We start from the raw sequence: 12,673 nt of genomic DNA on the forward strand, positions 1-12,673 counted from the left end.
CATGGAATCCCCACTCTGTTCCCAAAACACATCTTTTCAAGACTCCCCGCACTTGCTTTGTTCTCCCTGCTGAACTTCCCTTAAAATCACCTCAAATGTTACCACCTATAAAGCCCTCCCCAACTCCTCCCAAGCAGACATTTACTCCCTCCTCCAGGCTCCTGCAGCACTTTTTTCAAGACCATGACAGCACATCAGTAGATGGTAATTCATTTGCCTGTCTGACCTACTTCCATTGAGGGCAAGGACATAATTCATTTTCCTGTCTTCAGTGCCTGATGTACAGAAAATTCTAAGGTAAACTTTTACTGAATAAAGTCACAAGATCCTCACATAAACAGATTTGCTTACTCAGTCACCAATACTTAAAATGTGACCAGTAGATCTGACTAGAGAAAAGTTTTAAATGGGAGAGCAGAGGGGAGGGAACCATCATTATAAATGAAGTCAAAATACAAATGACAACCTAGGAAAAAATACTGAAACAAATGATAGACAAAATGGAGAGTCGCTTCAACAAGACTGTTAAGAACACAGCCTTTCAAGTCAGACACGGATTTGAATTCTAATTCTGCTACTGCCCACTTGTGAACCTAGGCAAGCTACATAACCTTTAAGCCTCCTTCTACTCATCCATAAAATGGGAGAAAATAGCACCTAGACCACAGAGTTGATATAAAATTCAATGAAATTAAGCATGCATAAGTGCTTAATACAATGCCTAGCTTGTGCTAAGTGCTCAGTAAGAATTAATCATTAATATCCTTTAGAGAAAGAACTGTCACAAATGAATTTTTAAAAATACCAACATGCCCAACAAATAAGCATTTCACAAAACAAAAAGAATGTCTCTTTATGACATCTCAAATTAAAACAAGGACATTCCAATTTATCACACTGGCAAGTATATATGTGTAAAGTTATGGGGAATCGGGCTCTTTAATAACAATTGTTATCGGGAGAGTAAACTGGTACAACTTTATCGCAATTTTGCAATAGTCTTTAAGAGCCTCAAAAAGTCTTAAAAGCACTTTGACTCAGGAATGCTCCTTCTCACAACTTATTCTAAAAGATTAACTGCTGATATGTAAGCACACTTAAGAATGTTGATCATGGTGATGTTTAGTGGAAAAAATAATTAAACCACCCAAACGTTTATGATAGAAGATTGCCCCAATTCTTGACTCTTCTATAACAGAATTACACATGTGCACTCTTTGCCATACAGTGGCAGAGCTGGCTTGTGCCAGCTCATACTTGCTCAAAGAGCTAATTGCTCAAGTTTAGGAATTTTGTGAGCCAATCCTTGGTATCTTAAAATCAGCCATGGTGAAAGTATTTAACACCAGAGAAATCAGCAAATGCTACAAATCAGCTTTATTTTTTTCCCCTGGAAAAGCCAGTTGTTAAGCATTCACCAACAGAGCACTGGTAATACAGCAATACCTCCCCATCCACTGGTGTTGAGTGTGGCCATGTGACTTGTTTTGGCCATGGAATGTTAGTGAATGTGACATGTCCAGAGGTTTTAAATGTGCTCAGTGGTTAGCTTCCCCTCTTGCATTTCTGTCATTTGTCATAAGAAGAACACATCCTAGGGAACAACTGGTTCACAGAGAATGAGAAACATGAAACAGACCTGAACTCAACCGACAGCCTGAAGCAGAGCTGTCCCAAGTGACTAAAAGACCAGTGAGCAAGAAAAATAAAGTGTGTTGTTTGTAAGACACTGAGATCTTGAGGTCATTACGCAGTAAAACTAACTAAATACATTCTTTGATAAAGGAGTGAACAAACTGATATATCCATATAATGAAAAATCATACAGACTTTTTTTCTTCAATATATGGACATCAGATGCTAAGATGTGGAGAGATCAAGCTGGGAAGATGAAATGTTCTGGGTGCAAAGAAGTCTCTTTGGAAAGAATGGGCTTTGAACTGGGTGGTGCATAAGGAGAACATGATTTGACAAGATGCTGGGCAAAGGCTATTTCAAAAAAGAAGTGGGTGTGGGGCCGGCCTGCTGGCCTAGTGGTTGAGCTCGCGTGCTCACTTCAGCGGCCAGGGGTTGGCAGGTTCAGATTCCACAAGCACCGCTTATCAAGCCATGCTGTGGCAGCATCCCATATAAAGTAGAGGAAGATGGGCACGGATGTTAGCCCAGGGCCGATCTTGCTCAGCAACAAAGAGGAGGATTGGCACCGGATGTTAGCTCAGGACTAATCCTCCTCACCAAGAAAAAAAAAAAAAAAAGAAGTAGGTGAGAGGAAGACTAAGGATAAGGAGTGGGCGACAAGGATGTTAAACTAAGGCATTAATGGAATATAAGAAACGAGAAAATTGTACTTCTTGGATCTTCTCTCAGGGGGAGAACTACAGATGCTTAGAAGGAATATTTTGATAAGCTGCTTGGGGTGGTAGGAAGAGGATTAAGGGCTTTGTGAGTATGTTCATGTTCAAATAACAATACTTGGTCTTTGAACTTCTGGTTAGCTGCAGGGCTTTTATTTTGCTAATGAGCACTGCCTCTAGTGGTCCTCCTCCTCATTCCTCATCCCCACCCCCAACTCCATTCCAGAGCTCAATCACCCCAAATAAATGTTGAACAAATGTCTAAAGAATATTGGTGTGAACATGACAGCCCACCCAGAATGCCACGGGTCTCAATCTGGCCAAAGTAGGGGAGCTCAGACAGTACGTGGGGGAACAGGAGGGTTGTTTGTGGTAGAGAAAACTATTTACAAAGAAGAGACAGATACACTGGGCAGCACGGCTTGCTAGAGAGAGCACAATTATTTGCAAGCAAAATACCTGGACTCCAATCCCAGCTCTGCCACTAACTACCCATATAATCTTGAGTAAATCAAGAATATGGATGGCCCTGGACATATTTAAATCAGGCTCCCCTGATTTAAAACCAAACATTATTCATCTAATAATAGATTCCCTAAGTGAAGCTGAAATATCTTCAATGATTTTATTGCTCATCATTTTAATACTCATTTTTGGCAAAATAAACACTATTTCAGATTTTTCTAATCTGTTTAATATACTGCTAAGAGCTGAATGCCTTTGTCTCTCTTGTCTGTTGATTTCCTCAACAGTCTAGTTTAGAAAAATTATTACTCTTTTCCCAAGATACGTATGATCTTATTCTGAAGGCCTGCAACCTTATAAGCTTCGTTTTTTTTATTACAAAATACATTTACTATAAGTATAAGAAAGACTTAAAAATCTTATTGTCCAGAGATAACCATTATTAACATGTCATTATATATTCTTCCAGGTTTATTATATGCATAATACTCTCACTTTCCACCACTACTACCAAATAAAATAAGTAAAATCACTACAGAAATTGAGAGGGACTGAACTGTCTTACTCCACAAAAAAGACAGGAAATGAATCACTGTCATAAGATAGAAAGTGTTTTAAGCTATTATTCCATAATGTAAACCCTGAGAACACTGCATTCTACAAATAACTAAGTTTTGGTTTGTAGTAATCATTTTCTGAAAACAAAAATAGTTTCATATGTGCTTTATAAAAGTCTACAATCAGCCTCATCTAAACACTTATTTTTAGAGGAAAAGCTTCACATTCAAGAAATATGAGACAAATGAATTTTCTTTTGCTATAAACTTAGCTTTGTTTTTCTACATTAAGAATTGAATTAAGTTTAAAGTTTTAAGTAAAAAGTACCTGAATGTTTATTCCATCCTGTTTAGCATAGCAGTCAATGGCTACTCCTTGGTTATATCACTTACACTACCATTCTGGGGTCCTGGCCATTTCCTTATTTCCAGCCTCACCATCACGGATCTGGAGCACTGCCACACACTACAGTTCCACAGTATGAGATGCAACACAAAACAATTATCACTACCTACTACTCATGTTTCCTTTATTTCAAAAGTAACAACAGCACCCCAGTAAAGTACTCTGGTTTCAGACATAACCCAGGTCCAAACCGTATTCTCTAAGATCCTACTCTCTGAGCTGTCTGAAAGATCTGCTGTGGCTGTTGGCTACATTTCCCCCTGGAACTGCCTAACCCAAGAGGCATGCTGCTATTGCTAAATATAAGGTAGCCATAGCAAGCTTCTTGAGTAAACTCCCCTAACAAAGACTCTGGATAAAATGCAATGGTTAGCATATCTTTATAAGACACCACAGTGTTACCCTACCTCAGTTGTTACCAAGCCTGGCTGATCAGAAACACCTGTGGAACTTTTTGAACCCAGATTACTGGGCCCTTTACTCTTCTAAGAACATCCTCACTCACCCATCTGCTCCCCAGAAGACTAATTTAAGTGGCTCTATAGAGAGATTGAGAAAAACAAATTTTTTTTAATTACCTAGATCCTTGCTACTCCAAGTGTGGCCTAAGCATCAGAAGCATCAGTATCACCTGGGAGCTTGCTGGAAATGCAGAATCTCGGGCCCCATTAGACCTACTGAATCAGAACCTACATCTTAACAAGATTCCCAGGTGATTACACGAACATTAAAGACTGAAAAGCACTGCCCTAGATGATTTTGATATATGACCAGCCTTCAAAAGCACTGCTCTCCTTAACCCTCTAATCCTCAAAATATATAACCGCGAATATGAATAAATTTCAAATGTACTTTGATTACTGCAGAGTGGCTACCACAAAAGTCAAGAGTAACAGATTTTTTCGAAAGCCCAGAAATAAACCCACACATCTATGGACAGCTAATCTTTGACAAAGGAGCCAAGAACATACAATGGGGAAAAGAAAGTCTCTTCAACAAATGGTGTTGGGAAAACTGGATAGCCACATGCAAAAAAATGAAAGTAGACCCTTACCTTACACCATACACAAAAATTAACTCCAAATGGATTAAAGACTTGAATGTAAGACCTGAAACTGTGAAACTTCTAGAAGAAAACATAGGCAGTACGCTCTTCCACATCGGTCTTAGCAACATCTTTTCAAACACCATGTCTGACCGGGCAAGAGAAACAATAGAAAAAATAAACAAATGGGACTACATCAAACTAAAAAGCTTCTGCACAGCAAAGGAAACCATCAACAAAACAAAAAGACAACCTAACAATTGGGAGAAGATATTTGCAAACCATACATCTGATAAGGGCTTAATCTCCAAAATATATAAAGAACTCATGCATCTCAACAACAAAAAAACTACCAACCCAATTAAAAAATGGGCAAAAGACCTGAACAGACATTTCTCCAAAGAAGATATACAGATGGCCAACAGACACATGAAAAGATGTTCAAAATCACTATCAGGGAAATGCAAATCAAAACTACAATGAGATATCACCTCACGCCCGTCAGAATGGCTATAATTAACAAGACAGGAAACATGTGTTGGAGAGGATGTAGAGAGAAGGGAACTCTCACACACTGCTGGTGGGAGTGCAAACTGGTACAGCCACTATGGAAAACAGTATGGAGATTCCTCAAAAAATCAAGGATAGAACTACCATATGATCCAGCTATTCCACTCTTGGGTATTTATCCAAAGAACTTGAAAACACCAATTTGTAAAGGTACATGCACCCCTGTGTTCATTGCAGCGTTATTCACAATAGCCAAGACTTGGAAGCAACCTAAGTGCCCATCAAGGGACGAATGGATAAAGAAGATGTGGTATACATACACAATGGAATACTACTCAGCCATAAGAAACAATGAAATCCAGGCATTTGTGACAACGTGGATGGACATTGAGGGTATAATGCAAAGTGAAATAAGTCAGAGGGAGAAGGTCAAATACCGTATGATTTCCTTCATTAAGTAGAAGATAATAACAACAATAAAGAAACACATAGGGACAGAGATTGGATTGGTGGTTACCAGAGGGGAAGTGGGGAGGGAGGAGGGTGAAAGGGATAATTCGGTACATGTGTGTGGTGATGGGTTGTAATTAGTATTTTGGTGGTGAACATGATGTAATCTATGCAGAAATAGAAGTATAACGATGTACACCTGAAATTTTTACAACGTTATAAACCAATGTTACTGCAATAAACAAAAAATTAAAAAAAAAAAAGAGTAACAGATTTTTAAGAGGCCCACAGCTACCACGATTTCACTCACCCTTGCATTACATATGGGAACTGATGACTCTGTGCTGGATCAGTTTGTGCTTGTGGAAGGGTACGTTGCCTCAATCCTTCTGAGGAAGAACTGGCAGCTAAGGACAAGGTTTCTTGACTGGATGATGGAGTTGTTGATCCTGACTGATCTGAACTCTAAAAAGAAAAATGTAATTATTTTTTCAAGGAAATTTAACTCATTACAATATGAGATTATAGACACATTGCTGATAATGTATTTATGAAATTCCTCAGCAAAGAGTGAATTTTAGAAATTTACTGATTTGAATCTTGTGCCCAGCATAACAGGTAGGCATTTTAATTCTGATGAGATCACGAGTTCAGAAAATCAAAATCAGTTAATTACACAACAGTCCATTTCTCAACTAGAAAACGCTGAGTAGTAGAGTAATTGTACAGTCCTACGTCACTTAAAGACAGGGATAAGTTCTGAGAAATGCGACATTAGGCGATTTCGTCGTCGTGCGAAAGAGTGTACTTACACAAACCAAGAGACTATAGCCTACTACACACCTAGGTTATACGGTACTAACTGTATGGGACCACCATTGTACATGTGGTCCGTTGCTGACAGTAACGTCGTTATGTAGCACCTAACTGTATACAAAAAAAATAGCATACAAAATTGTGAGGATTAAATTAATGCATGCAAAGCTCTTTTCATGATGCCTAACACATAGGAAGTGCTCAATAAATGGTACTAATTACTGTATCATTTAAACAGTTACTATGTGCCAGGTACTGTATAACACGCTACTGGTAACACATTGGTTTAAAACAATGAGGAACGTGTTAGAAATCAGAAAATCTAGGATCTGGTATTATCTCCGACATTAACAAGGAACATAACCTTAAAATGTCACCTAACCTCTTGAGTCTCAGTTTCCCTACAAAAAAAATGAGATTAAACTAGATTTTTAAGATTCCTTTCACTTCTAAAATTCTATTCATTTATAAACACCACCAAAAAATATTTTTTACAAAATGAACAAGATATCAATAAGGATTTTAAAATTCTCATTCTCCAGTGATGTCCGTAACTCACAGATTCAATAACCTTAAACAGTATAACCCCTTAAAGACCACCTCAATTTGTTGCTGTTTGAAAATAGTTTGTCGAGTGTTTTATGTATGTAAATTTAAAACACAATTACATTTTATATAAATTATAGTTTTCCCACTTTATCTAAGTACAATATAATTTTAACATCCTTCTAAGTTTGTTGAAATTGTATCTTGCCTTCCTATTGACGTGTTTTTTCATGTCTACCTTTCATGTCTACCTTCCTAAGTCTTGCTATGTAAAAAGTCCCAAGGACACTGTTCTTTTGCAAAACTAATAAAAGCTTTCTTTAAGATGTTACTCCACATAAAACAGATATCAAATATCTTACTAGGGAGTCTGCTTCTTAAGGACATAAACTGGGAAGGACTTTTTTTGTGGCAAGATAGCTCATTAAATGGACCATCATAATACGGTGTTCATTAAAAAATTAATAGAAGAAAGGCCTAGCTATTTGGCAGTACAGCCTAATTTCTCTACAACTAATGATTTCTGATCCTATTAGATAACTCTTTCATGACTAGATTTTTAAGATTTTTTTCAAGTCCCACTGAAATTTCTCAGCCATAAAAAATTAAGGGGAATTCGACTTAATTTTCCTTTGATACTTTTTAGATTTTCATAACACGCCTTGAAAAAACTGAATATATATACTAATGACATGAAATCATGGCTGAGGAAGCACTAGACAAGTCAGAGGGTTCTTTCTCAACAAAAACTGGAGCAACATAACTGTGTCCAAAGACCATACAGAGAACTCTACGCCAATGTCAATGTTTTGTCCCTTCTTACACAAGACAGGAAACATATAAAAAGACCCTTGGGTTTACTGACAAAACATATTTCAGTTAATGTAAGCTAAATTCTCATGGCTGGTACTAGAAAATACATGCCATTGAGGCCATATTAATTAAATACAGCAACTAGAAGATCTTGTTTCTTAAAGCAGTAGTTAACTAGTATCTACTGGAAGATCTTTCAACATGCTATCACCCCTGCCACTCATCCCCTCCTTAAAGTTTTGGCTAGATTCTTGACAAGAAGGAAAGTAGCACTACAGCACTTAGCACTATAAAAATTCCCTGCCCAAGAAGTTTAAAGCCAGCTTCCACTCACCCAATCCTTTTCTCTCACCTCCAAAGGTGTCATATAAATGGGAAATGATGGGAAATGATGGGAAACTAAAAATAATTTAACGTAAAAGGATTCGGGACAGTGTCTTTCAAATTTATAGAGAATGCCTAAGTTGAAAAGTTCAACTATTAAAAAAAAAATCCAAAACAATTTTAGGCAGATGGAAAAATAAGGAGGGAGAAATGAATACCCAAGTATGAAAAAGCTGAGTACATTAAGTAATTTTTCCTCTTGCAGTTAGAATGTATGCCCAAACCTACTCATTTTAAAAAAGAAAATTCTTAACCAAGCAATCTACTTCAAGAAGATTTAGCATACTTAAAATTTAAATAATTTAATCCACTTTGAATAAAATATACTATATTAAATACCTTAAATATTTTTGAAACTTTACTGGCTCCAGCAAAGTTATATTATATAACCATATCATAATTCTGCTTTCTGAGTATGTCAGTAATTAAACCCCTGAAGACTGGATCTGTTACTGACCTGCCACACAGCAAATTATAACTCATGGGGAACAGGCTTCAAGGGATAACACTGTATACTGGATCTCTAAAAATGAAGTTTAAATGCCAACTCAAGCTGTTCAAAATACAATCTCACAACCCACAAGCTCTAATTGTTCTGTTTTTCCACTTAGTTTTAAGGCAAAAAAGGATAATCAGAAAACTTTAACGCTTACTCCTCCCATAACAACTCACAGAATTGCTGCTGGATGCCAACGCTTCATGACTCTCTTTACTGGTGCTGGATTTTGGAGAACCGGGAGGAGTCCGAGAAGTACATACTAGATGAACCATATGATACTCATCTTGCTAAAATTAAAGAAGATTGCATTTAAAGGGTAGTATTGGAAAATATATAGTTCAAAAAGTCAGTAGCTAAGCTGAAATACTTAACTTAAAACTTAAGTTCCTTTCTAGCATAGCCATTTTATTAGTAAGAAATTATTGTCATTTGAAGGTAAATTTACCATTTTAGCTTTTGGGGCCCTTTTGAATTCAATATTTTCTCCCTGCTTAGAAAATAGTCTAAATACTCAGTAATTGCTATATGAAAAAATGATTACTTTGTATACCAAGGAGTCTTCAAGCAAACAGTGCTATAAAGCTGTGTCAATGCAATCTATTATTTCAATATAAAAACATCTAGCACCTTAATATCAGAGCTGTAATAGTCACATTGAAACTTAGGCCTACAAACTCTGAGTAGTGAAAATAATTCCATTACTTGAGACTTCGCAGCTATAATAAACTCAAATAACTTTACCATAATTTCATTTACCTTAATTTTAGCAAGGTGATGGATAGTTTATTTTTTTAAGTCGAAAACTGATTTTATCTATAACATTTATACACAGATATAAAGCATATATTTGAACTACAGTCTGTAAATATCCCGTGTGTTTCCACAAACTTAAAACTATCACTGAAGGAAAATACTCTAATAATGATTAGGATTGCCATTTTAGCTTAGTGATTTCATGAGTATATTTATACTTAGGCATAAAGCAAGTAAATAAATGGAGAAAGGAAACAATAAAGGAGGGCAGAGAAGAACGAAGGATGGCTCCAGAACTTAAAAAAGAGAAAGAAAAGAAAAAAACAGAGAATGATGAAGGAAGGGGGCAGGAAGAAAAGAAAGGTGCCCAGTTGCGAGAAGGAGATACAAAGCTTCTAGAAACTGAGAATTTATCAACTGCCTACCATAAACCTAGAACCGTGCTTAATTTAAGCAAGAGTCAGCACCTCCCCTAAAGAGGCTCATGACATTGTTAAAAGATCAGACGAGCACATTAGAGCACAATTAGAGAAATATATAAAACAGTCTTGTGCACAAAACTGAGAAGCACAAACTACAACTGGTTTAATAATTTGGAGAAAGAAGCTAATGGGGGTCAGAATGTTAGGGAAAGGCATTTCCAGAGATGGCATGACATGAGATACGCCCAGCAAAGTGGGTAGAAGGCACACCTGATTTATAATGTCCCCTTAGCTTCGGAATACAGAATATTAAAAATCATCCAAGTGTAAGATGTTTATCCTTAGAAACCCAGTTTCAAAGGTCATATTAATCACAATTAACTCATGGTATTCATTCACCTTTGGAAAATGCTTCTGTAAAACATTTTATAACTAAACAGGTAAAGCTAATGGCAGGATTTAACTAAAAACAGTAAAGGGGTACACTGACTTTAACAAAAACAGTTCAAAGATCCATTTAAAATGTAAACATATTGCTCAAAATGTTTTATATAAGGAGAACAACAGTCCTTTGACTGAAGCATTTTTAAGTCTTCTGATCAGAAACCATTTCTGCCAGCAAAAACCTTTTAAAAAGTATTCATGTGCAGACTCTAGCTATCCTTGGGTTAAAATAATAAATAAATCTATATTTCCAACAGCATATAGCAGAAAGGTTTTTAAGCATAAAAACAGGAAAAAAAAAAGTGAACAGGTGGGGCACAGAGGATTTTTAGGGTAGTGAAATTATTCTGTATGATACTATAATGTTGGGTACATGTCATTATATTATACATTTGTTAAAACCATAGAATGTACAACACCAAGAGTGAACCCTAACGTAAACTATGGGCTTTGGGTGATAATGATGTGTCAATCTAGGTTCGTCAATCACAACAAACGTACCACTCTAATGTAGAATGTCATTAGTGGGGGAAGCTGTGCATGCGTGGAGGCAGGAGGTATACAGGAAATCTCTGTACCTTCCACTCAATTTTGCTATGAACCTAAAACTGCTCTAAAAAATAGTCTATCAAAAAAAGAGAAAGAGGAAAAAAATCCGCAAATTTCACTCTTTTTGAGAGACAGGTTATTAAACCACTTTGACAAACTAAAACTATACGATTAAAATGAAAATGACAGCAAAAAGTGACACTGGCAAAGCTAAAATGTCAACTATCTAAACAGAAAGAATATACTAGTACAAGCTTTTATAAAGTCTCCCACAGGTGATCATAAACATACAGGAGCAGATATAGACCTTCTAAATCAGATTAGGGATATCCAGAACAATATTAAGAGTTAAGTTCAAGACCTAAGACGACACATAAAAGCTATGTATTCAACTCTGCCACATTCACAAACAAAAAAAGCAGCATCTCTAATACAGAAAAGTTCAAAAAGTATAAATTCCACAAATGAACATGAGCTAAAAGCTGCCATTAAAATAACTAGCATTCAAACTGACTGTCAAAAAACTACATTGAAATAGATTTTAGCTCTGAGCACCAGCATGTAAAGTTTGCTAACTGATGGACCAACTGGACTTCCTTCTATTTCCTGTCCTGAAATTAAACTCCCAACCCAAGCAACTTGTATTAAAACGTCATGTAGTTTGGTCAAAGGGGGATTTAAGAAAGGAGACTGTTATCAATGAAAATCCTTCAGCACTACTTGAAGACTCTACTCCTGCACTACTGATAAGTCAATAATGCTTTCTTATACAAGATGACAAATACCAGAATGCAAAATCTATAATCCTATTTCAGATTTAGCTACCACTGGATATACAAAACTGTTAGCTAAACTAATCAGAATCTATCATTATGTTCTTTACTTTCCAATTCATGTTTACCTGTTATGCTACCCAAAGGGTTGATTTTAACTATCTAAAAACTGAACTGGTTGGATATTGATAAAACTTCAGAATATATCTCCTCTCACACTCTGAATGTATCTGGTATCAAACAGTGGTAGAAAAGCTTACTTTTCTGAGAATGTCTTTCAGCTGCAGATGATCGGGAAGCAGTCTGCCCGAATACACCAATCTCTGATCCTTCGTCAACTAAGAAATGGGACAAAGAAAAGAATTCAACTTTTTCTAATTATACAAACTGAAGGTTGGAAATAACATGCCTAAATATGAGGAAAGTAAAATTTCCTTTAGGCACAGATAAGCAGAAAACTGACATAATTTAAGAATTTTGTCTTTCCAAATTTCAATTAAGACATTTAGAGGTCAGCAAATGGTAGCATATCTATTGTAGATACAATAAAATACAGATAATTACCAAATTTCTTGAAAAAACAGGGAAAAAAGGGTAAATTGAAAGTCTGTCTTTTCAGCCATAATGCAATGCATGTGTGACTATCATTAAAAACCTTCTTTCTAGACTATAAATGAGAAAGTGGTTGCCCTTCTTTCAATGGTCAATAATGGGATAAAATTTCAAGATCACCAGAGTTATTTTAAATTGTTTCGTCAGTATTTTTAATCTAAAAGTATATATAAGATTTATTTTATTCTTTACTAACATCACGGAGAACAATTCACTGATTTTAATTCAAGAACCATTTGGATTTAGTTTCAGCTTTAGGTAACTATTCTAGTTTT

At 36.1% G+C, this 12,673-nt stretch overlaps 1 protein-coding gene across 3 annotated transcripts in view; it reads right to left on the reverse strand.

Moving 5' to 3' along the window:
- Positions 1-12,673, reverse strand: part of HERPUD2 (HERPUD family member 2) — a 41,704-nt gene that overhangs the window by 13,092 nt on the left and 15,939 nt on the right. The window contains exons 2-4 of one of the 3 annotated variants that reach the window (XM_058528136.1): positions 12,047-12,124; positions 9,019-9,132; positions 6,098-6,252 (exon numbers count right to left, since the gene is read on the reverse strand). In XM_058528136.1, the coding sequence (XP_058384119.1) occupies positions 6,098-6,252; positions 9,019-9,132; positions 12,047-12,124 (347 nt within the window). The remainder of the gene's footprint in view (positions 1-6,097; positions 6,253-9,018; positions 9,133-12,046; positions 12,125-12,673) is intronic. The other 2 variants (XM_058528146.1, XM_058528155.1) reach the window with 2 other exon arrangements.

Source organism: Diceros bicornis, chromosome 3 (genome assembly GCF_020826845.1).
Source record: "Diceros bicornis minor isolate mBicDic1 chromosome 3, mDicBic1.mat.cur, whole genome shotgun sequence".
Classification (NCBI taxonomy): Eukaryota; Metazoa; Chordata; class Mammalia; order Perissodactyla; family Rhinocerotidae; genus Diceros; species Diceros bicornis.